This window comes from Sphaerodactylus townsendi, linkage group LG02, assembly GCF_021028975.2.
Source record: "Sphaerodactylus townsendi isolate TG3544 linkage group LG02, MPM_Stown_v2.3, whole genome shotgun sequence".
NCBI classification, from domain to species: domain Eukaryota; kingdom Metazoa; phylum Chordata; class Lepidosauria; order Squamata; family Sphaerodactylidae; genus Sphaerodactylus; species Sphaerodactylus townsendi.
This window is the reverse complement of record NC_059426.1, coordinates 118,120,649-118,147,450: the sequence shown is the minus strand read 5'-3', so window position 1 is coordinate 118,147,450 and position 26,802 is coordinate 118,120,649. Positions and strand designations below refer to the sequence as shown.

General features: G+C 41.1%; 1 protein-coding gene across 12 annotated transcripts in view; it reads right to left on the bottom strand.

Annotated features, from left to right (window-relative positions):
* The window catches only part of GPHN (gephyrin), a 403,230-nt gene that overhangs the window by 49,569 nt on the left and 326,859 nt on the right, over nucleotides 1-26,802 (bottom strand). For all 12 annotated transcript variants that reach the window (XM_048483966.1, XM_048483967.1, XM_048483970.1 and 9 more), the window contains 4 exons: nucleotides 20,998-21,040; nucleotides 11,938-12,075; nucleotides 3,764-3,856; nucleotides 948-1,003 (listed from right to left, as the gene is read on the bottom strand). In XM_048483966.1, the coding sequence (XP_048339923.1) occupies nucleotides 948-1,003; nucleotides 3,764-3,856; nucleotides 11,938-12,075; nucleotides 20,998-21,040 (330 nt within the window). The remainder of the gene's footprint in view (nucleotides 1-947; nucleotides 1,004-3,763; nucleotides 3,857-11,937; nucleotides 12,076-20,997; nucleotides 21,041-26,802) is intronic.

The window sequence follows — 26,802 nt, the reverse complement described above, 5'->3', positions numbered from 1 at the left end:
TGAATAATCACTGAACCATTTACAACTGGAAGCTATAGGGCCCCTTCTGCACAGTAAATGTATAATGGGTTGCAGTTAAGAGAAAGGAACCTGTTTTCCTGTTTTTGCGTTCACATGCATGTGTACAGGCAGTGATTGGAGTCCACGGAAACAATCCAGCTGCTGTTGCGCCTTCACAAAGAGATGTGTCTTTTTTTTAAAAAAAAAACTTCCTACACATGCATAGCTATGCAGGCATGCACAAATGAGCACCCACAGCCATGCCAATGTCCCGTGATAGGACCATCTGCACCTGCGTAGCTATGCAGATGCAAGCCACAATTTTTTTAAAAGAAGAAAAAGGGAGGCAAATAAAGTGCCTTCTGCCTGGCCGTTTACTCTCGAGCGGCTACAACCTGTTATTTTTGAAAAGACTTGCTTTGTTTAGTGATTTTCAAAAAATCCAGGTTGGGGGAAATAACACAAGGCAGACTTGTTTGCCGGGGGGGGGGGGGGTCTGTGTGAAGACACCCCTCCCCCCAAGCAGGTTTTTAGTGCCCTACGCCCATAGGATCAAGTGTCATAACATGGTGAAAGAGACTGTTACACTTCTGGTTAGACACATTTCAGCGATCATTAACATTTCCATTATTCATTAGTTTTTCTAAGTATTCATAAGATCCTTGTCTCTATCACAATGTTATGGCACGTGATCAAGTTTACAGTCTCTCTGTGCAATCCAGTCTCTCTTTGTTTAGCAGTTACCTAACTGCCTTTTCCATATATGATATGACTAAATAGGATCGAAGGATTTCCTTCTGCTTGTGCTTACAGAGGAATTGTCCTCCACAAAATGAAGTCTCAGTTAGCAGAAGGGATCCCTTAGACCCAACCCACTATGTTTATGACAGATGAAGAAAAGTATCTGATATTAAAATTGAGAAAATAAAAAAATATATCCCACTCACTTGCTCACCAGCTTGGGATTCCCCAATGATGAAACGATCCCCAGGTCCATCAGCAGCTGTGAAATAATACAGCAGAAAGGTAATTACAATTGTAGACAACTCACAATTGATAGGATTATTGCTTATATGTGTTTATAGTTTAGAGTTTACACTACGCTTCATGTACTTTTTATTTTGTAAAGTAAATATTGGTATTTTAAATGCTTTTTAATGTCTCAAATGCTTTAATGTTTTGCTATAATGTTTTAAAGTTTGACAGCTTGGGAACCCTGAACTGGGAGAAAAGGCAACATAGAAATGTTTTAAATAACAAAATAAAATAAATAAAACATGGGGGGGGGGGGCGGGTTGTATCTAAATCTGAACACATCCATGAGATGCAATATAAAGTAGTAATCATAAGTGGATTTATGTAATGGTGCAAGAGCCCCCAACTTCTCTGTTAACCTCCTCCCCCAATTCCTTTTTTATATTTTGTAGTACAAATATTCTTTACAGGTTTTATTTATTTATTTCATCATATTTTTATCCCGCCCTTATTTATCTAAAGTTTGGATTAAATAATTTAATTTTTTTCAGGTTTTGCTATGTTGTTTCACAGATCCAATGCAAACAGTGGTATTTTGCCCTCTTTTTTTCTAGTTGAGTGACCATTTATGCATGACCTTTCAAAATGTGTCCAATTGGAAAACACTATTATTTGCTTCAACTTTGGAAAAAAACAAAAAAACCCTAGACTCCTAAAATGTGATTTAAAAACCCTATTGGTGGGAGTCAGGGCTGGTTGGAACGTTCTGTAAACTTGGGGCTCTTTTCTGGTTTGTAGAAAGACCTGTCTTTTCTGTTCACAGTTTGTCAGGACGCTATTGTTGGGAGAGGGGGATTACTGGGGATTGCTTTCGCTTTTTGCAGGTGCAGCTTCATCTACTTGTTCTGGCCTTGAAGGTCTGCGGCTGGGATGGGCTCCAGGCTGGACTCTTCTGACTGTTTCGTTTCACATGTGGGGGTGGGGATCTGCTACAACATATTATCAACTGCCTGGTGTCTTTTTTGCCAGAACTGCCTTCCTATGTTTCTTTCATGTTTTCAATAAAATCCTTGAAACCAGCAAGTGATTTATTGCCTGATCGGGGGAACTGACACAGCTCCAGTCACTGGATTTCAGTATCCAAAGATCTGGCCAACGTTGGTATTAGAATATAAGAAGCCAGTGTGTGGGAAAAAAATCTAGACATATTTCTTGCCTCTTAGAAATGTTATCAGTTGTGTATGGCATGGCTCGCTAGTGAGTGGTTCCCCCATATGTGAACTTTAGGGGAAGTTATGAAAATGATGAACATATGTCATGGAAATGATCTTTGGTTCAAAGATGATTCCAGCAGAGACAAAATGGAGTCCAAGCAGAGGATAACTGGCATCTATTATTATTATTATCATTGTCATTATCATTACCATTATCATTTTTTTACTTGTATGCCCCCTTCCCCATTGCGGGCTCAGGGCAGCTTCCAACACATAATAAAATCATATGATCAAACTGTGCCTGGGGCACGTGCGTGTCCTAAGCCCCTGCCGCTGCGCTGCCCCCCCCCCCCCCGCCCTGGAACGCCCCCTCCATGCCCCTGTATCGGAGCTTGTCCGGGGTGTTGCGGCCCCCCCGTCCCGTTGGCGCTACACCATGGGGAGGGGGCGGGTCCCTTTCTAAGCCTATTTTGACCTTTAAAGGAGGACTCACTGGGGCCAGGCTTAAAGCATCCTCTGGGTGACCTGATATCACTTCACTTGCATGACTCAATAGGCCTCGCTACTTGCTACTGTTCAACAGCAGCTACCCTATGAAAGCCTGTGTGGTGCAGGGGTTAAAACTTAAGACCCAGGTTTGCATCCCTATCTTGCTGAGGAAGCCCACTGGGTGATTTTGGATCAGTCACACACTTTCAGTCTAGCTTCAAGGTTGCTTCACAAGGTTGCTGTGCAGATAACGAGAAGGCGAGGAGACTAATGTAAGCTGCTTTAGTCCCCACTGGGGAGAAATACTGTCATTCTTTAAGACAGAGGGTGCAGCGGGGAGGATAGGAAAACTTATGACAGCACGGCAGTTAAATGAAAATTGGCTGTTGAGTAGGAAGGAGATCGGCTGGAGATTTGAGGGGTGGATCCTGGGAAGGGTGGGGTTTGTGGAACGGAGGGACCCATAGGCTCTACCTACCAAAGGAGCCATTTCCTTCAGGGGAACTGGTATTGCCAACCTCCAGGTGAGGGTGATAGATCTCCTGGAATTATGACTGATCTCCAGATGACAGAGATGAGTTCCCAAGAGAACATGGTTGCCGAACCAAGACTCTAGCCCCAAACCTCTAGGGATTTCCCAGCCTGGAGTTGGCAATCCTAGGGGGAACTGATCTCTATAGTTGGAATATTTCTTGTGATTTTGAGTCACTACCACCACTGCTGCTGGAAGCAGGGGTGGGGGGTGGGGGGAGAGGAAACAGGTCTTTGGGCATCACTAGACTTGCTTTTCTATTTAGAGTATGGCTTGGATCCACCAGAGGTTTACTGTGATCAGAAATTCTGCTCAAACAGAGTGACATTCTTCCCATAGCATTCCCATAGTATGCCCCCTGAAATGTTTGAGAGCAAAATTTCAGAGGGTATTTAGGACAGCAGAGAAGGGGAAGATGGCAAAGTCACAATCTGCTGGTAAAAACTCTTCTGCCATAGAAAAACTATGATGGATCCAAGCCTAGGTTAGCAAAACAATCCATTATAAAGCTGAATTAAAAAAATACTTAATCAGCAAAATAATAAGCACTTACCTCTGACGGCATAACCATCTTTTACTGAAGCTGGAAAGGGTGGTAGGTTGTCTTTTGCATAAACATCTTGGGCGAGGACTCTGCCCATTCCATCTAAAAAAATTGGAAAAAACAGAAAGAGGAAACAAATCGTTGTTAAAAACTCCAGATTTAAAAGACTAAAACTGACTGCACAATGGACTAAGTTCATTTGTAAATAATACTTCATTAGATTTTGATTTCTGTGAAAATCAATAAAAAAGTCATTTGAAAAATTCTGCCTTAAAAAAAGAGGTAAAATATATGGTTTAACCAGTCTCCAATTCAAATCAGATATAACATGGAAGCATTTTGCTAAAAATTCAATAGCCGGACTAACTATCTAATAATGAATGCATTTTCCTATTATGTTAAAAACCATTTAAAAATACTCTAAAAACCAACTTAGAACCACAATATGATTTTCTTTCTTTAGATAGGTTTAGGTATCTTAATAGCGACACATTTCTAGTTGAATGGATTTCAGGACTTCTGAAACTAATTTAGTTGATAAAGCACAGGTAAATAAATTAACAAAAATACAGAGGGAAAATGCTTCTTTTATACTTTGTGGAAAGCATTAAGTATTACAATATAACAACAGCTTATTTTAACCATATGGCTATCTTCCTGTTCAGGAGTCTGAAAATGAAGAATAAAGCAGGTTACATTGTAAGTATAACAATGACTGAATTACACAATATCTAACGAACCCATTTCCTTTCAAAGGCTTAAAGTAGATGTGATGCTTTCCTACCCTTGAAAGGCTCACAATTTGAATACATAAAAAATAAAATAGATGGCTGAATAAAAGGCAAGACATGGATCAAAACATATATTAAATGGTGAGTAATCCTGTAATGTAGTAAGCAGCAGCATAGTGAGGAGATGCCGGGGGTGGGTAGGCTGGAGCATCAGGTGTCACTTCCTCTGGGGTGCATTGCAGAGTTATGCTCCCTCTGCAACTGAGCCCCAGCCCCTGAATCCCCATGGAGTTCAGGTCAGGGGCACAGTTGAATGCTGGTGAGTGGGGCTCTCCCTGCCCCCGAAGTCCACATGGAGATCAGGGGCTTGGTGAGGTCCTTTGATGCTGGCCTCGGGTTGAGTTTTAAACTGCACTCTTCAAGCTTCCAGCCTGCAGTTTAAAGCTCAATCCAAGCCTCCCTGAGGCCAGGATCAGACTGAGCCCTAGGAGCTGACTGGCTCTAGCTTTAAATTGTTGGCTCTGCCCTCCAAGCTCCACCTGACCAGAGCTGTTCTCTTTGTCCATATTTTGAACCTATTCTTGGAAGATATACCTACCCACAGGTATAGCCACTAAAACTGCTAGTTGTGATGTCTATGTAAAGCCTTTCACAATACTTCTACTTTGAAAATAATAGTGGGGTGTTAAAATGGAACCAAAAATCCAATTATAAATTCAATAAAACAACAAAGAATTAAGATAAACTAGACAGTGATCCATCTTTAACAAAGTAAAACTTAACAAGGAAAATCCTAAGCCAAAAGCAACACTTTATAATGCTTTTCATGCTCAGGTGAGCTTGCTGTGGTAGCGAGTACCAGGATAGTAGAGTTACTGCTGAGAAAGAGCTGTTACAAACTCTCAAAAATCTTACAGAGCCATCTTAATCAAGGACCCCTGTGTGTGCTTCCCTCTGTTTTATTTCCTCTTCAATTATGTGCAGTCATGTGGCATCAAGTAACTTCTGACTTATGGCAACCTCATGAATTAATGACCGCCAAAAATGTTTTATCATTACAGTCTTGCTGAGGTCTTGCAAACTGAAGGATTTGGCATTTTTATTGAGTCAGTCCATCTGATGTAGGGTCTCTGTCTTTTTCCACTGGAAACCAAATGAGAGCATGCTACATAAAATAAGATAAACCTAGTGGAAAGGCCAGTTGTTCTTCCCAGAGTCTTGCTTCCATATGCCCTCATCTTCACTTCTCACAGCTATTATTGGGGATGGGAGCAGGGTTGCCAATCTCCAGGTGGAGATTGTACATTATACCTGCTTGACGTCCCTCCCTTCCCCAAACCTGTCCCCCTCAGGCTCCCCCTCCTCAAAACTCCAAGTATTTCATAACCTACAGGTGGCAACCTTATGTGGGTTGATTTGAGTAAGGTCAACTTCACACAATGTGAGCCCTGGAATTTCTTCATGTATTTATGTATGTGCTATCAAGTTGCAACTTACTCATGGCAACCCCAGCAAGTGGCTTTCAAGGCAAGTTAGAAGCAGAAGTGGTTTGCCATTGATATCTTCTATGGAGTGTTCCTAGGTGGTTCCCATCCTAGCACCAGCCCTGCTGAGCTTCCAAGACCTGATGAAAGTGGGCATTACCATACAATTCCATATCCCCTAGAACTCTTTTAGTAAACCTTATTTTGAAAAGATGAATATATAATAATAAAATGTAAGAAATGAAGAATTCTTTATATAGCACATGTGTGTGTGTATGTGTATGTGTGTATATATATATTGTATATATTGTATATATATAGTAACATGTGTGTATATATATATTGTGTATATATATATTGTGTGTATATATATTGTATATATATTGTGTATATATATATTGTGTGTATATATATTGTATATATATTGTGTGTGTGTGTGTATATACACACACACACAATATATATACAATATATACACACAATATATATATATACACAATATATATATACACAATATATATATATAGAGTAACATAATATATGTTTACTAAATTCCTGTCTATACATAGCTAAGAACAGTATGGGAATGGAGACTCCCTCAAAAATCTACATACACCAAAATGAACTTGATGTATTTTCAAATGTACATTCATTATTAGAATCAAGATCAAGATCAAGACCAAGTTTATTGCATTGGCCACTGGCCTTCACAAACATTACACAGGGCATTAAAACTACAACTTAATGGTTACATATACATAAAAAGAGGGATAAAGTAAAATTAGACCCTTACTGTGTTGTTTGGTCTCTGATCTTTTTAGCTGACAGTGCAAATAACACTACTCTTTCAGAAACTCAGTGATCAGTATCAGACAACGGAAAAATCAATTTATCATGATTGGACAAATCTGGCCTGTTGGGCAACAACCTACTGATGTATTTACTCCTTGGACCGCTTGTTTAAGCTTAAAAACACTCTTGTTAACTTGTTATTCTGTAATAATAAAAAGTGATAGTACCAAAAATCTTGTATTTTGTACAATTTAACCACTGATCCATAATGAACTACTAAATGCTTAGAATAGTGCTATTGTATTTTGCTCTTTTAGTGTCTGGATCCGTCTGGCGAAGCTTGCTGCTTTATATATTGAATATATTTTTATTTATTGAACACTGAACTGGATATTTTACATTCATGGGTTTACAGCAATTGGATCAATGTTTATCTTGAGGCATTTATAGATTTTGGCAGCAATTTTTGTTTTGCTTTCCTATGGTAAAAAGCCTTGTGTTCCCCCAACTGACAATGAAATATATTGCTGTGTTCCCTGGGAAATACCGACTGGAATATTATAAATTATCCTTCAAATGATCAATAAGACTAGAAGATAACAGCAGTAAAGGAAAGATTTTGCATCAGAGATATCATCTATCACAATACATTTAGTGCTAGGAAAAGAAATTATGACCTGGACTGTTTACTCTGCAAAAAGTTACCCTCCATAATGAAGGGAAAATTCAGCCCAATAACCCAAATTCCTTTGTCCAGCACCATCAGAATTCTGTGACTCATTCAAATTATGCAGATGAAGCACGTATGTGTAATGTCTCTTATTTTGCATAACATACTGTTAATCCACTTACATGAGCAGGTACTGATAGCTCATATGTATTGATATGCAGCAGGCTTTCATAGCCGCATAGCTTTCATAGCTGGCTGTTGCAGATATTCTAGGCTATGCAGCTGTCCTGCGAAGTTTTTTGCTTCTGATATGGTTTCCAGCCAGCCTATGGCTGCATCTTCAGACGCATGTCACAGTAAGATGCCTCTGAAGATTCCAGTCATAGATGCAGGCGCAATGTTAGGAGCAAAAACTATCAGAGTATTGCCACAGAGACCAGATGTTGATTTGTTCTAGCCATAATCTCAAACAGTTGTTGTAACAATAGGCCCATGGTAAGACCAAAGGCCTGGGAATCCAGCTAACTTACCTGAGGCTCCTACAGGACTCTGTCTGTAGCACTTCATGCTTGCCAGATGACAAATTGTCTACCTTTATCACTCAAACCCTCTCCAGCAGAAAAGTAATGTTGAATGAGATACAGATGCTCCTCAGGCATCTGAAGTTCACCTGCTGGGTTGTGTTGCCAAAATGAGCCCTTTAGTGACTGCCTGGCAAGGTCCATCACCAGGATTTTGACTCCCCACCATGACATCAGTGTGTCCTGAGGTATAAAGGTGGACCTCCAGGTCTGACTCACCCTTGGTTTTGAATTTCAATGGGGAATCCTTTTGGAAGTCTCTTTTGGACATGAGAGGTTCTCTGCAGGTGCAAATGGATGTCATGTGCAGTCTTGGGTTTGGGATTCACCTTGTGGGTTGCTGCTGTACCCAGTGGGGACTCTTCCTGGACTGAGACTGGTATCCTGAAGGATCAGTTTTTCCCTATCTTGATAGATGAGAGCCAGTGTAGTGGTTAATAGCAGCAGACTCTAATCTGGAGAACTCTAATCTGATTCCCCAGTTATCCACATAAAGCCTGCTGGGAGACCTTAGTCACAGTTCTCTCAGAACGTTTCAGTCCCACCTGTCTCAAAAGGTGACTGTTATGGGGGTGGGGAAGCAAAAGCAAACGTAAGCCACTTTGAAACCCCTTATGGTAGAGAACAAAATGAATTATAAAAACCAACTCTTCTTCTGTTTCTATCTGGTAAGACCTCTTCAAGAACAGGCAGGTGCTCTTTTAGTGCAACAACTGGGCTGCGGTCAAGGTTTAGTCTGACATGCTGAGAGGGTCATGCATTAGAGAAAATGTTCATTTTAGTTTGCCTGACTGCTTGCATCTGTATTTCAGCCCAATATATTGCAGGCATAGATAACAACCTCACAGACACATGTCAGGGGGAGATAGTCTGGGTGTTGGGCCTGTTACAGCCCCCAACTCAAAGCATCACCTGGACCTCTTCCTGGAGGAACTGTGGGCAGTTGGTGATGTGTGAACATGCAGGGAGTATTCAGTTCCAATACACCGTCCACTCAGTTCCAACTCCCAGGCTGTGTTGGCATTTCTCGCCTTATTGGAGGAGAAAAGGGGAGACAGCTCCTTGCAGATCTCATCTCTTTCTACAGCAAGTTCCTCAGCTTCATTGATCCCTGCAACTCCTTTATTGGTGGGCTGTTGAAGTCTGGAGGAGCTCCCTTCTGACATCTGATGCTTGCAGGCCCATCATTCTTTTGGTCATCAAAGGGCTCTTAAGAATAGCTTACTTGCAATTTGCTGGTCTGAGTTCAAGGATGCTTTGTTCTGAGCTTCCCCCACATTGGCCCTGTACAGGGCTCTCTAAAGCTATGAGTTGGACTCAACCTCATGCCAGGATTGCTCAGCTTGGGCCCTTAAGTTGTAGAATGATTTCGTACAGTGGCAGGAACTCCAAAAAGTATTGCACAGTCCAAAACTGACCAGAACTGGGGGGGGGGGGGGAGGGGATGTGTGTGCCTCCAGGCAGCTCCTTGGAGTAAGCATTGCTGAATCTGTGGAACTGGGGAATATCAAGCAAGAAGGCCTATGACTCTTGGCTCCATCCTCATGCATACAGACAGAACTTTCCTCACTAACTTTCAGTTCACTAGCATGCTGTGGGCTGCCCTGGGACTCTAGTTGGGTGATATTGGGGCATACACCTTTTGCATCTGGCAGCCGCAGAGATAGACAGGCTGGGGCTCTCTTCTCACATACAGACCATTGGACATTAGAGATCATCTGCCTTTAATGTCTTTATTTGCTCCACCTCTGGACCAATTGCTAACTTCCTTTCTTTTAGGTCAGGCAGGGCTGCACAAGTTCAGGATAGTGGGCCACAGCATCATGCTGGGATTCATACAGCTTCATCTGCATGTGGGACATCTAAGTTCTAGAGAATCGGTCCCTGATCACTTGGAGAGCAAAGGAAATGTTCTGGGTATATGTGTGTGCTTGTGTCCACTGTCACTCACCACATTGCCCTTCATGGACCTCCAGGTGCTTTGGTCACCCAGTGTTGAAAATGACCGTACTAACAGGAAAAGGGAGGATCTATTGTTGGCCATGGATCAGGCTTGCATTTCCTCATTACCTGCCTCCTAGCCAAGTGGATCTTCTGAACTGAGTTGCTGGAGCAGCATGAATGGCAGGGGGTCATCTCCAAAAACAAGACTGATGTGACGAGGCGAAAAGTGGATCCATCATACAGCATCTGGGCATTTCTGTCAGACTGGCAGCCCTCTTTCAAGTGGATGGTATGCAGCTCCCAGGGGTCAGGGTGTTTGGCTACGCAGTATCCATGACAGCTTGCTTACACGAGTGTTGGTAGGAACTGGGCTATCATCAATTTGTAGAGAGGCTGAACCTGTATGCCTGCCTGGTCTGGAAACTCCTGGTCTGGGAACTCCTATAAAGTGTATTACAGGTGAGGCTGTTATGTCCAGGGTGGGGGTTGGCAGTCAGCTTTAACCCTTAGGTAGTAAGAAAATCATACAGTGGCATACGCCCATGAGAGAACTGCAGACTTGGTATCCCACAGGCTGGGGGTAGGGGGGGGATGCCATTGGCTAACAGTCATGTAATCTGATGGTAGATCTGTGCCCTATGCTACATCAGTGCTCCTCTGATTGTATTCAATTAAAGTTGTGGTAATTTTTCACTGCATTTAATGTGGCTGGCTTGTTATTTCTTCCTTCATCCTCCCTTGCCCCCTAGAACCGCAAACCTAGCTTGCTTTGAGCTGTCTTGAACCTGACCTTACCTTTGAAACTGCATTGTTTTCCAATCTGGGGGCAGATCTTTTAGCTACTGACTCTGACTGACCCAGACCACACTTCATTTGTGCCTTCTATGTAGAAATGCAGTTTGGAAATAAAATATTTTTTAAAAAGAGAAAATCTTGGCTGTATTATTTGGATTCTTGTAGGAAATGGACAGAAGCCAGCTATTACTTGGTTCATGATGAAAAACCTGGAAAACCTGGCGGGGTCCAACCTAAGATCAATCTTGCATTTGCTCGTCTCTGCTTTCTTAAAACATTTTTTGGAAAAATATTTCTTGTTTTAACTCTTTGAACTATTCTGTATTATCTGGGTGCTCACTCAAGAGCTGGTTCACATAACTCATTTTTAAAAAAACTAGAATAACCCGACTTTCTCTGAAACAGTCACCAAATTTCTCATGAAGGAAAATGTATGTTAGTTTGAAGAGCATAGGAGCCAACAGCATGGCAGAAACATTAACATAGTCAGGGAATTACTCTATATATCTTCAGTGGCAGCTTGTACACTGGATTTCCATGCAAAATCAGGATCAGGATAAATCAGGATAAAAAATACAGCATGTAAACTTGTCCCAAAATTTTACACTAGGTAAACCATCTTGCTAATGTTGGAACACTACTCAATAATTCAGCTGATCCCCATGAATTAATTTTTCGGGCAGCAAGTCTGACTATAACCTCCTGCCACATTAGCTACCATTTTTCTTCTCTGAATGTGTTGGGTTACATTCCAGCATTATTTGTCTGTAAGGAAAGATCTACTTTTGCACAAGCCAAGATGTGAAGTTCCTTTATAGAAAAATCCAGTTTAGAAGATCAGGAATGAAGAAAAGCAGTTCTGAGCTGTGAATTAAGAAATCCCTGGATCTAATTAAATCTCTGCCATAAATTTACTAAGTCGCCTTAGTCAAGCCACTCTCTCAGGCTCATTATTTTCATCGACTATACAATAATAGTGTTATTGATTCACTGTACAGAATGCTTGCAAAGCTTTCTATAAGATTGTTTTGAACATTATGTATTACAAAAAAGTAACTATGGCCACAAAGTCTGGAAAACCCACAATAGCCTGTTCATTCCAGCCATGAAAACCTTCGACAATACATTAACCAAATAAAACTCCAACAGTCCTCCCTCTCCAGAATTCCAAGATTATATGATATACCTCGATAATTGATTATTTCTGTTCCAAGCACTGGGGTCATTTCCAGTACAGTGATGAAGGCTTTGTCCATAGATGTTAATGGAAATGGAGACATACGATGTCTTCTTGCCACTTTCGTAATGTCTACAGCACTATGACCTGCAGGGGATAAATATGAAAGTTAGTACTAGAAAGATAATGCTATGATATACACAGCGCTTCCCCCTTTCCCAATACAACAATCACATGCTGACATTATAGTACAAGCATTCCTTGTACTGCCTACTATGGAATGCACACTGTTTAAGAATCAGTTGGACCTAGTGATTAAAATATATAGCACTTGAGAAAATACACAGGCAAAATCAGAACGTAACATGTAATCAGCAGAATTGGAAATGTTTATCTAGCTACTGTTCTACTAAAAATTTCATTAGTGGTTTTATAGACTACCACAATGTATTTGTTGATCTATAATACAGACAAGTCAGAACATCTGTATTATATACCTCCTAGAAAGTTTCACCATTGTACAGAACAGAGTCAGATATGTCCAAGAGCCACACCAGTTTCATTACATCTAAGCAACTGGACTTCCCACTGCACAAATATGACAGGAGACCCTGAAATGCCTATGCCTGAAGGATTTCACCTCAAGGACAGAAAATTACAGCCAGAATTTTATGATGTTTACAGCATAAAACTAGTGTGCTGGCTGAAGTACAAATTGGATCTAGGAAAAATTCCAGTGTGCCAAGGTTAACTTGAGATGGTCATTTTGAATCAATGCTACTTTATTTTTTTAAGAGGGCATAAACATTGTCTTGTCATAGTTACATTTTCTGAAGAGGTCTAATATGAATTTCCTGTATCCAGCCTTAACTCTAGTATACTAGTATTAAAATCAAATGTGCTAGTCTGCCTCTTCCTTGTTACACAAACACTGGAATTTTCCTCTGCTCTTCGGCAGAGTTTGTCTCTCCCATCGACAGGGCAATAAACTAAATTATGTCTTTCTGGTTTTCAATCCAGATAACCAGTTTCCAACATTCCTAAGGGTGGGTTAGTTCCCATTCACAGGGTGAAAGATTTCACATACAACTTATTCACTTTAAAAAGTTACACTGATTTTAACAAATATACTATGTGATTGCATGTCACACTGGTGGCCAAGAATACAGACTTATGCCAGGAATACGAACTTATGCAACCCTTTTGGGCAGTGTAAGTCTGTAAAACCCAATGGGGGCTTCTTGGTGGTGTGGAGGCTTTCACACTTTTTAAGCTCCCCCACCGCTGGAAAGCTCCGTTGGGGGTGGCGAAGGGGCATGGCTCATGGAGAGGGGCTGTAAATCCTTCAGTTTCAATAAACATGAGTTGATGATGTGATTATAACATTTTGGATTCCCAGTTTATACTCTTTAGCCACTATCTTCATGGATTCTTAATTTTAAGCATTAATATAGTACAAATGCCTTGATCTGGATAGTCCAGGCTGGCCTGCTCATCAGAGTTTGGAAGATAAACATGGTCAGCCCTGGCTACTATTTGGACAGAAGATCACCAAATAAATCCAGGGCCACTATGTAGAAGCAGGCAATGACAAACCACCTCTTTACCTCTCTTGCCAAGGGGTTACCATAAGTCAGTTGTGACTTGATGGCAAAAAAGGAAGTACAAATAACCATATTAACACCATCCATCCATCCATCCATCCATCCATCCATCCATCCATCCATCCATCCATCCATCCATCCATCCATCCATCCATCCATCCATCCATCCATCCATCCATCCATCCATCCATCCATCCATCCATCCATCCATCCAAGCATCCATCCAAGCATCCATCCAAGCATCCATCCATCCATCCATCCATCCATCCATCCATCCATCCATCCATATATATATATGTATATCTACCATCCAGCATCCATTTATATATATATATATATATAAACATAATAACATAACAACATAATAACATAATAACATATATATTGACATCTATATTAACATAGTAACATAGTATATGTTTACTAAATTCCTGTCTATACATAGCTAAGAACAGTATGGGAATGGAGACTCCCTCAAAAATCTACATACACCAAAATGAACTTGATGTATTTTCAAATGTACATTCATTATTAGAATCAAGACCAAGTTTATTGCATTGGCCACTGGCCTTCACAAACATTACACAGGGCATTAAAACTACAACTTAATGGTTACATATACATAAACATAAAAAGAGGGATAAAGTAAAATTAGACCCTTACTGTGTTGTTTGGTCTCTGATCTTTTTAGCTGACAGTGCAAATAACACTACTCTTTCAGAAACACAGTGATCAGTATCAGACAACGGAAAAATCAATTTATCATGATTGGACAAATCTGGCCTGTTGGGCAACAACCTACTGATATATTTGCTCCTTGGACCACTGTAAAGGGGGCAAACAAGCACAAAGTGCAACAGATTTTCAACCATGCCAGCTCCACACGTACAAAGGCATTGAGAGGCAGGGATGTGTAAGAAGCAATCCGTTCACATTGCTAAAGGCATAGCATGAAATCTCAAATAGGTGAAAGCCATCCTTACTACTCAAGTTGTCAAGTTCTCTAAATACAAGGTTCTGGTATTATCCCTTCTTAAAAATTTAAACCACAGGTTACTTCAGATAGTTTAATTAAGTTGCAGTCATGGAATCTGTGGTCCTTCTCTTTCCCTCTGAGCAAATCATCTGGAATAGAATATCACATTTTGATTGAGGAAATTTCCTCAGCCCTAGATTTAATCAAAGTCTTCAGGAGTGATCAGCTCTGTTGACCAAGAGAGTTCTGTTTGCTTCATTTCCCAGACAATATTTTAAAGTGATTGCATTAATGCGGGATCTTGTTGAGGGCAGCCCCAGTTCCATCCTCATTAGAGCTGCAGGTGACCCTCTTGGAAGAGCAATAATCTTCCTCATAAACTGATTCCAAGCTCAGGAATACTTGGTTATTCCACCCCCATTTTTCAGCTCCATATAGTATAGATGGAAATATTTTGCTGACAGTTTGATAGGTGGGTCCACTAGACAGCCTCCCTTTGTACAATTTTTTTATTATCACTCCACATTTTTTAAGGTTTGTGCTCTAACAGAGGCCACAAGAGAGTTTCACTGAAAGTTACTGCCAAATACTTATAGAGGCTACATTGTTCAACTGGAGGGACCAAGATACTCCAAGCAGATTTCCTTGGCTTTCGCCTAAATATAATTACCTTAGTTTCAGAATAATGTATACTTAACCCCTCTTCCTTATAGCACAGACCTAGGATAGCAAGAAGTCTTTTGACACTGATTTTAGATCTTTAAATCAGCATCATATCATCCGCATACAGTAGTATGGGTACCTTAGACTTGCCCACAATGGGGAACACATATTCCATGCCCTCCAGTTTACTCAAAATATCACTGATAAAGAAGTTAAACAAAATAGGTGCCAATACACCACCTTGCTTGATGCTTTGCCAAACTGGTATTTCATTGGTCAGTGCTCCAAAGTGGAATGCCCCTTTTTGAATCCAGTTTGGTATGGGTATATGGCATTATTAGATTCACTCCATTAATCCAATTTAAGTTTTAGGTATTTGCCATATAACTTCGATGTTATGCTCAAAAGACTTATTGGTCGATAGTTCTTGGGATAATTTTTGTTGCCCTTTTTGGAGAGACAATGTGTCCGTGACGGCGAACCTACGGCACCCCAGATGTCCATGGACTACAATTCCCATCAGCCCCTGCCAGCATGGCCAATTGGCAACCCAATTGGCCATGCTGGCAGGGGCTGATGGGAATTGTAGTCCATGGACATTTGGGGTGCCATAGGTTCGCCACCACTGCAATATGTTGTCCATTCAAGGGATAATTTCCTGATCTCATTTACTTGGGTAGAAACCTGAAGCCTGGAACCAACCAGTTGGCAAACACTTTGAAGCACTTTAGTAGGGCCAGATCTTCCCTGGGTGATTTGCCTGATCGAAGCGTTATAACTAGCAATTCAATCCCACCCTCCAAAACTGGGAAGCTGGTAGGGATAGGGAACTTCCCTGCTCATTAAGTTGGTAGAAGAACTTCCAAAAACCTTGGAATAATAGCTACACCATGTTGTACAATGGATTGAGGAATCTGCCTGATACGCAGAACCTCTAAAGCCCAAGTTAATCTGGTGCTGGAATTGATTTTCATCTTTCCTTTTGGCTGCGCTCTGTAAATTGTTCCAGAAACAAATCACATTTTCTTTCTATTTTCACTTTAACAGTTCTTTGTATTGTGCTTTTTCCCTCTGCCATTTTAGTTTCTTGTGGCCATTACGGAATGTTTCCTTAAGCTGTAAAGTAGGGAAAACAAAAAAAAATCACCATCTCGCTTAGTTAGTAAAGACAGAGGATTATGGTCACAAATTACTATATCCAAAACCTCAGAAGAAATCAAATCCACAGAGATCAAAATGTATATAGTGCTGGCATGTTGCAAAGCCAAATTAATAAAAGCATCTCCGGAACGATCAAATCTTGATCCATGTAACATAAATAAATTAAAAGCACCATGAAAATCTAAAAATTTCAAAACGGGCTTATTAATGACCATGTCGCATGCAACTCTTTCTTCCTGAGTTGGATCATCAACTGTCCAGACCAACACCAAGACTAATTCTTGCATTGAACTCACCACAGACATTAAAATGCAAGTTTGAAAATTTAGCCGTCCCAATCCTCAGTCGCCGTAAATAATTTTACCCTGAATCACACCCTTGTCACACCTCAATGCAAGTTTGGGAGGAACACAAATGTTAATACATAAATAAGAGTAAAAGTAAATACCCTCTGAAATCAAGATGTGGACGTATTCTGAGCAATGTTGAATCATCTCTCCAATAGTGACTTGGACATCGACCTTTATCCCAATCGCTAGACCTCCACTGCCCTGGCTTTTAAATGTGTTTTAGTTGCTGGGGAGCTAACTATTCTAAATCCTTCAATTTGGGGGGCGGGGCGGGAAGATGAGTCTTTAGCCCAGGTTTCCTGATAACATGAAATGTCAAAGGGTCTCAATTTTTTAAAAAAATCTGGGACATTCATTATTAACTAACCTTAAAAAATTGAAAATTCTGAAAGGAAGACTCACGATTATCAATGGGAAAAGAAAGCTACAGCTTTATAAAACCTCCTACTGTGTAACAGCTGCCAAGAGAAACAATGGTTACAAGGATGACAGCTTTGTGGGACTCTATCCTGCATGTGCTCACAAGTTTAAGTCACAACCTAAAATAACTCATTCTGTTCTTCAAAAGAATGGATATTTTGGTGAGGAGATGTCCCAGCCAAGGGAAAAGACTAATAATGTACTCCTATGTAATTCCTACCAATCGAAACTACTCCAACTTACAGCAACAAACCCATGGCAGCAGCGACATTAAAAATATAAACAAGCTGTCACTGAGATGGGAGAAGAATATAATATCAGGATACATTGTGCATGTCAAGGAATAAGAAATTATTCCCAAAGACCTCTGCTGGTGAATGTGTAAAAAAGTGATGGGAAATAATGGGTGGGATCCTACAGATCAATTGCACTAATGGTAATACCTTCATCCAGCACAAGAAGTTCTTCTTCCATTGGTAGACTGCTGAGGAAAAGGTTACATCAGCAGAATATCAATGGGATCCAACACAATTCTTTTTGTTTTTCATCAGTTCTGTTTCTTCAATACAGAAAGGGGTGGTGTGTCATGGCATTCTGCTAGAAATTATATTTTCAGGTATTCCAAAAGACGTGAATCCGCTGGAGAAGCTAGTTATTCCACTTTAAGAACTTTCTACATATTTAGCTCTGAGATTTCATGCTGCATGGCGCAGAAAGAAGGGATAGGACTTCCCTCCTTTTCCAGCTTTATTTGTAATGCCATTTCTTTCTGTTAGTATGAAACTCTCTAGGGGCAGATGCTAATGTTACTCTGAAATTAGAATAGACTTCTTACATAGGGAACAAAATCATCATGCATGAGCACTCAAAACCAGGGGATACATTCTCATATTTATAAGACAGTGTGGCAAATTTCATGAACAGAATGCATCAATAACCTAGGCTCTTTCTTAAAGTTTTGTCCCAGAAATGTTATGTGATAATTGTTGTGGTATGACCTTTTTCACACACAGATGCCCTCACCAAGGCATTTAAAAAAGTATTTGCATAAGTGGGAAATGGTAGTGAGATTTACTGTTAACTTTACACAGGCTCTAAAAATTTCACAGGAGCAATGCATATTGAGAAGGGAATGCCTATAGTAGAAATGGCAACTATGGGCCAGTTTTCTTCCAGTCACCCTTAGGCTGCTTTCAAGAGTTGACTTGTTTTGCTCCTGGAATACCCAACTACCTTGATTTCAAGAACAGACTAAGTTCAGCTCAAACCACAGCTCCAAATAGATCCTAGGCAGAGAGGGCCTGGATCTCCTAGGGATATTCCTCACGGGTGTTCGAAGCAAGAAGATTGTTCTAGTCTTTTATTTATGGAGATAAGCAAAATGAACAAGCAGTATTTTACTGATTGTTTGGTATGGCGTACACTGGGCTTCTCCCCACATTTTCTGGCCAATGAATGCAAAGTCACAGGGCTCAATTATTTTTAAAATGTTCATTCTGCTTTTATACACAAGCTGCAGAAGTGACGTACAAAAAAGACAATTAAAATCACAAAATGTAAATGAAATTCAGAAAATCCAAAACAATTTTTTTAAGGAACCAAATTGTATGGAAAAACTACATCACACAGCAATCACAAATATAACAAATGACAGTAGGATTTATTTATCTTAGAGTCCCATCCAGGGGCATAGGGAGGGGTTGAATTGTGCTGTGGAAGTGGCTCACGCCCATGCTGATAGATTTGCTCTCCTTGAGGTACTTACGCCAGTGGAGGGGCAGAAATGCCTGCGAGCAGCCACTGCTGTGACCATCACGCCTGGATGTGGCACCTAGCGCCACGTCAGTGCTCCTGCAATGCTGCTAGCCCTGTCAGCATGGTGGAAACGTGGCAGTGGTGTTCCTGGGACTGAGCTGACATTTCTTGGCTTCCACCCCAAGTTTGTGGGCACTGCGCTGTGGCCCAGGCTCTCAGACTTATGCCACCTTTAGGGTAAATCCATTGAGAGGTTTTCTTTTCTTTGCCTCCCTGTGATGGCAATGGGGTGGAGCAGCTGTGGTGTTGCATCCTGCCACTAAAGGCTCTAAATGGGGCAGTCAGGATAGTTGAGCAGCATTTCTTTTTGAATTTTACCAACATTATTTAATTTACTGACTAACTTGTAACATATTTGTTAATTTAAAACATTTCTATGCCACCATTCCACCCAGTTTAGGTGGAACAAATATTAAAATATTTCAAAAATAAAAAGCATTTCAAATGTTAAAAAGCATTTAAAATACAAATATATTTAAAATATGACAGATATATAGATAAGACCACTGGGTCCATCTAGTTCAGTGCCCTGTCTCAAACAGCAGCTAACCAGTTTCTCTGGAGGGCCAAAGCCTTCCCCTGATGTTGCCTCCTGACACTGAGCCTTTTTCCGCACAGCAGAAAGGGCGCCTCTCCACCGGCAGAAATTATGCCGGTGGAGGGGAGAGGGCCGTTTGCACGGGAGTGTGTGAGCGGCTCCCGCAGAGGCCAGCACAGAAGAGGCGGCTCCGCACGGAGTTGCCTCTTTTGCATCCCCCCCACTCACCTCGCTTTCTGGCGTCGGTCTGAAGGGCTGCAGGGACCCGCCCATGCTGCCCTCTGACATCCGGGGGTCAGAGGGCAGCGTGGGCGGGTCTCAGCAGCCCTCCAGACCGACACTGGAGGACAAGGTGAGTGGGGGGGGGGACGGGAAAGTGGCGCCTTTGGCGCGGTTTGATTTGCACCGTGCCGATGGGAAGGCGGCGCTTTCCAAAAACCTCCCTCAGGAAGGGAGGTGGAAAGCGGCACCTTCACGGCGCTCGGGGCCGCATAAGACGGCGCTGCTGCAACCAGCGATGCCTGTGCAAACAGCTGCCCAGGGACAGCGTTTTTGCTGTCCCTGGGCTGATGTAAATGGCCCGTGCGGAAAGGGCCTGAGATTCAGAGGTTTACTGTCTCTGAATTGCAGGTTCTCTTAAATCATGATGCCTAATAGCCATGATATACCTGTCCTGCATGAATCAGTCTAATCCCCCTCTAAAACTGCCTGTCCCTTTGGTGATCTCTACATCCTCTGGCAATTAATTCCAACTTTTTATCACTCACTGTGTAAAATAATTATTTTATTTTGTTCATCCTGAATTATTTTGTCCACACATCAGCTAAACTAGATGTGCTCAAGCTCCAGTTTTTTGGGAGAGGAAGAAAAAGGTCCCTCTGTGCACTCCCTCTATCCTTTGCACAATTTTATATACCTCTATCATGTACCCCCTTAGTCATCTTTTGTCTAAACTGAAACGTCTCAGACTCTTCAGCAGTTCTTGGGGGGGGGGTTTGCTCTCTGGGATTTCTCACTCAGTTTCCTTTTACCAATCCCTGTCATTTTTGTAAAGTTTCCTTTTGTAAAGTTACACCGTGTCTAGTGAGAACGGAAAGTTTATATTGCCCACCCTGGGACATGGACAATATATCCCCCACTAAACTTTCCCTTCTCACCAGACACAGTGTGTAACAGACTTCTCTCTGTGATACACCTCTGAAGATGCCAACCGCAGATGTAGGCGAAACGTTAGGAACAGGATCTAACAGACCACGGCCACACATCCTGGAAAATCCACCACAACCAAAGGAAATGTTATTTAGCCGCACCTCTGTGTTTCGAGATTTTATCAGCTGTTTCATATACATTTTCAAGTATATTTTTCAGTCAAATAAAAGCAGAAATCAATCAATCAATAAAATTGAATGTTGTTTCTGAAACTGCATTTTCTCTCTCTCTTTCTGTGTGTTTGTTTGTTTTAGTGCACTTGCGTGGACCGTGAAAAGTTACACCGCTAGTGTTACAATTAAAATGGGAATTATAGTCGAATGCAATACTTACTGGCTCTGAGGATGTTCTCCTTACTGCTGCACCTGGATTGGACCTGTAGAGAGAGGCACAGAAACAATGAGCCAGAACTAACAACAACATACCACGGAAATTTAATGGGCAAGCTCCTGAGAATTGTAGATAGAGGGACAGAATACCTTGCCAGTTACACATGACATACATTTATGCAAGCGATTCTTGGATGATTCCAATGTAAACATTAAAATATAAGCTAGACCTGCAGGTCATTTTTTTCATAACATTTTACTAGTTCAAAGATGCATTTTGAACTTCAATGACAAATTCAAACTTCATCGCTCTATAAAAGGGAGAAAAGAGAACCTAAATCTAGTTCTCTGTTACTTCAAACCACAAAATAGTACAATATAGGCACAATCTTAAAGATACACATTACAGCCGTATTGAAAAATCAACATGTAGTATTGGTTCTTTAGCACTTTTATTTTATCATTTGATCACCTTTCTTTTGAGATAAAATTATTAATATTATTGTTGAAAATTACTTTGAGGAAACAATTTTTTTCTCATTGGATTTAATCAGCCACCAGTTTATAGTGGCATGAATATACCTGACATACCGATAGGGTCATTTCTCACCAAGGTATCTCCATAATAATGGTTCCTAGTTAATCTATAATGTGCTTTTCTACTATAGCATTGGCAACCACAAATGGTATGAATTTGTTTAGCATATGTACAAAACAAGAAGTCTGTTGGGCAGCCAAATCCAGTTGCAAGGGGGTGGGGGGGATTGAACAGGTATAGGAGGAGACATGGGCTTGTGCTGCTGTGTTTGTCGGCTAACATAAGTGGCATGTACACCAAATGAGAGGCCAAACAGGGAGGTAGGCAGCCACCTTTGTGGTGCCAGACCCACTTCTGGCCACCACTTCCAGAGTTGCATTGGCCTAACTTGTAGGCCAACACAACTGGGAGCGTTCCGGGGGCATTCCCCAGGAAGACAACAATAGTCAGCTCCTACAGGGCTTTGGCCCCTGGGATGGCCAGTGGCAGTGAAGACGGACTTTCGCCACCCTTTTGAGCGGCATAGCTCTGCTTTCCCATATGGAAGGCTTTTGGTGGCTGGGAAGGCTGCTGCATCCCTGCGCCACCAAAAAGCCCGTTGGAGGCAGCTCGGCAGCAGCAGCACCCTCAGCAGATTCCCAGATCTGGACTTCTCTTAGTCATCCAGATGGGTGTTTCAACAGGTGCATTAGAAAAAATGTGGTGGATGCTCTGAAGACAATGCTTTTATTTATTTATTTAATTTATTCATTCAATTTGGTAAACCACCCTACCCCCGGAGGGCTTTGATAATTAGATAATGCATGGATACCATGTGTGTGTGATTAGTAGCACCATCTACTTTCCTGTTTGCAAGCATTTTCCCCCTATGCTTGTCTGATTTCAGTGAATTAAGTAAATTCAGCGAATTTACACTGTACACTCGTAAAGTTATGGTCCAATGCAGAGGCTGTGGCAGCTGAGAAACCCCCAACTGTCTGAAAACCCTCTGAGGGCAAAACAGATTTTGGGCTGGTGCAGTTCTGAGGGGCACAGGCTCTTCTGGGTCATGTGCCATGGATCTCTGAGGCGGCCAACTCACCTCCCTGTTTGCCTGCCCCAATGGCATAAATGCCACTCATACTGGTGGGGTGGGCAAAAATGCTGGTGCTGTCCTGTGCCAGCTCCAAGAGCTGATTTGTTCCACCCCCTGGATTGGGCTGTCCCACTAGTGAATTGTGATATATATAGTTACTTTAGATCTATTGTTAACTTGGTTTCATGTGGCAAATAGGATGAGTTTTTTTCTTGCTGCTAACCATTCAGAATACAGTTAAAGGGAAATAGTATACTAGGTATTAGCTCTACATGTACCTTACAAACAGAACTGCTGTCTATATTCCCTAACATTTGCAAAAGTAAGACACTCATCCCATTCCTAACCACAATGCAATGGGAACAGCCAATTTTTCAGTGTTTACTCTCTGAATTCATGAGGATATCATAAATGCTAAGAGTTCTCTGTTTGAATATGTATGAATAGCTGAATGAAGGAGTAACAATTTTTGTATGACAAAGGACACTATTTGCCATTCAAAATCTGTTACTTCCAAATAGGAATTCTACAGATTAAAATTCCATATAGTATTTAAAGGCTTATTGGAAGAGTATTTTGTATGGACACTATACTACGGGCAAAAATGGAACCCATACCACTGTCCCTTAGAGTTACTTTCAAGAACGCTGCCATTATTTAAATATGACCAAATAATAATTAATACCATTTCCCAATTATAATTATATATTTTAAAACCTCTTTTTTCTGTTCTACAGTAGCTTGCCCCAAACAAGGTGGTGGGATTCAAATAATTTAACAACTGGTTGTTTACAAGCACCATTTTAACAACCGGTTTTGCCGAAGTGGTGCGAACCTGCTGAATCCCACCACTGCATCAAAGTAACATAAAGGAAATTGCTTGTGACTACTGTAAAACAATTCTGGACCAAAAAGATAAAACGTTGAATGTGATCACAATGTGTATGTGTGTGTGTGTGTGTGTGTGTGTGTGTGTGTGTGTGAGAGAGAGAGAGAGAGAGAGAGAGAGAGAGAGAGAGAATGAGAGAGAGAGAGAGAGAGATCTGGGCTGGAACAACTTCAAAGAGATAATATGCAAAATAAATCTTAGGTACACAGAACATTGTTTGGAAGTGGTGCTATTTCTCATAGGTGGAAAAAATGGGCCATTTGCAAAGTAAAATAACTAAACCACAGTCCTAATGAAAAAATGTACAGAAAAAACCCACAAATACAGAAGTACATAAGGAAATAACCAATCAACAGGGAACAAATGAGAGGAGAAATGTTAATTAAGACAATACTACTAAAGAAAAATGGAAGTTAAGAGAATCTGCAAGAAAGTATACAAACAGAAGACTCTCAAAACCATAATACAAAGCAATGTTTGCGAACGGAAAACAGCTCCTTTGAGCAATAATAGTTACTCTCGAGTTGTAGCCTTTATTCCTCCTGAGTTCATCTTTAAGCCCTTTCAATTTACAGTGGAGCTAGCACATGGACAAAAACAAGAAATGTATAATGAACAAAGCATCTGGGATTTATAGGCTGACTTCTGTAAATTTAAAACAGCTATCCTTAAAAGGAGGCAGCAAAAACCAGCTTCAAAAGTGGTGTTTGGGAGGGCTTTTGTGAATCTCTACAATGACAAATCCATGGAATGCTTTGAAGGACCTTCTCAACTTTACAGTTTATCCTTTACAGTTAATAAACAAATATAATGTGGAATTATTTTATCACTACAAAAATAGCAGGTCTACAAAATGACACGAGACTGAAATCAGGAAACCAATAAAAGGTTGAGCTGAAAAATGTAATATCTATACCAAAATAAATATATTTATTATGTAGTGCACACAAGGAAGTTAGTTAAAAATACAAAGACTGAATTTCAGGCTACAGTTTTAAAAATCAGTGGAAACTGTAGAACCTATCCCAAATATAGTTGATGATACAGTTATATCAGGAACCAACAAAGGACCATATGCATTCTGGCTTAACAGCCTTCCTCAGAGAAACAGATCCCCAATTCACAAGCACAGAATCAAGGCATATACTCTCTTAGACCCTTCCCCACACGGTATTTTAACTTCAAAAAGATACAGTGGATCCTCCCTACTTGCAAAACCCAACCTCAATTGCCATGCATGCATCTTAACTAAAGGCCTGCATATAGATTTTCAAACAAATTAAGAGACCTTAAACACACAGCAAACATTACATCATTTGTTGAATTACAATGGCCACAGTTTAGGAACAGACTAAGCAGTCACTTCAGTGGTGGGATCCAAAAATTTTAGTAACAGGTTCCCATGGTGGTGGGATTCAAACAGTGGCGTAGCGCCAATGGGGCTGGGCGGGGCACGACGGGGGTGTGGCTGGGCATTCTGGGGGAGGGGCACTAATAATTTTTCTGCTACTGTAAAAAACTCTTACTGTAAAAAAAAGTTTCCAGCTGGTATCTTTCTGTCCATAATTTAAACTAATTATAGCAAGTCCTATCGTCTACTGCCAACAGAAACAACTACTTCTCCTCGAATTGACTGCCTGTCAAATACTTAATACTTTCAAATACTTAATTTTGTTTCTAGAAATTAAAAGAAGGATATTTTCTTTAAACAAGAAACTTTACCAATTTCTAAAACATGTTTTTAAAACAGCCCAACAGGGAGAATTATCCTGTTTTCTACCTTCGCTAACCAGCCACATAGGAAACAACAGGACTTTATGATTTTTGGACCTAATGGAATTTGTAACGGAAAAGCAGACCCAATTAGTAACCCCCTCTCGGCACACACAAATAATTAGTAACCCACTCTTGGGAACTGGTGAGAACCTGCTGGATCCCACCTCTGAGGCACTTGTGTGAGTTCTTGTGGGAACACAACAACTGTAAATCAAAAACCAATTCAGCAGACACTTGTTTAGAAGTCACAAAACTTCTTGGTAGATCCAAAGACAAAGCAGCATATTCAACCCCTCCTTGCATAGGGCCTTGCAGCTCAAAGTTCTCAGGCAGTTGGGGGAAGGGCAGAGTCCAGTTTCACAGAAGATTTTCTGGGCTGACATCCAAGATTTGGTTGCACAAGGTTTTTCAGGCTGCAAAAACACCAGGCAACCCCTCCTTCCTCAGATACCCGAGGGGAGCTGGAGTCAGGTTTCACTACAACGTTCTGCAAGAGATTCTCACCGTAAGCTTCCAAAATAAAATGCTCTGGATACGAAGGCTGGCAGAAAAAGTTAGCTCTTGATTTTTCCAGGAAAACTTTCACTTAATACCCCATCAGAAAACAAGTCAACATCCATTAGTTTGCAAAGTTAACTCTTGACTGGCCAGGAAAAACCTTTCTTGATTGCTCAGAGCAGACTTCCTCTCCACAACCAAAACATCAAATAGGCATTCAGGCTAGCGTATAAAATTAACTCTTGAATGCTCAGGAGAAACTTTCCCTTGGCAGTGGAAACAAGAAAAAGTACAGGCTGCTTTCTTTGCAAAGTTTTTGAAACTGTTATGGCAGCCTCCACAGCCAAACTTTTTCCTGAACAAGGCTTCAACAGTTCTTTAAATTCCAATGCTAACAAGTTTTCCAGTAGGGTGCTGTGTGGTTTTCCAGTAGTTTAACACCTTCCACAGGCTCAACTGCATCTTCATCAGGACAAAAAATGCAGGTTGCTCTCCTTCCACAGTCTTTGAAATAGGCATGACAGCTAAAAACTAAGCTTTTCCCTGAACAAGGGTCTAAACTTTCTAATCTAGACAGGTCTTCCAATAATATAGCATTTCCTAAAGGATTAAATGCATCTTCACCAGCCCCTCTGCCCGCCCCCCCCCCCCCATCCCTTCTCACAGACTTTTGGCTCCCTGCCCCCTGCAAACCTCTGGCTTAAAGTGATAAGAACAGTCCTTGGAGAAGCTTTCCAGTCCTGGCCATTTTTTTTCAAAAAACAACATTGTCAATATTCAGAAGGGCACAGAAACTTTTATCATGAGAATCTTCTCCAAAAGGGTCAAGCCCCCCCCCACCCCTCACCCCCCAGTAACACTGTTCATACGAACCTCATGCCTGAACTCCATCTGAGACCAGTCTGGCTGAGAGGGGTCTTGTCACTGCCTGTGCGGCTGAGGCTCTGGGCAACCCTCCTCACTTTCTGATTCAATCAGGGCTGCTAATTCCTGTGGCTCTGGTGCAACCTCAGCTTCTCAATCCTTAGCCTCA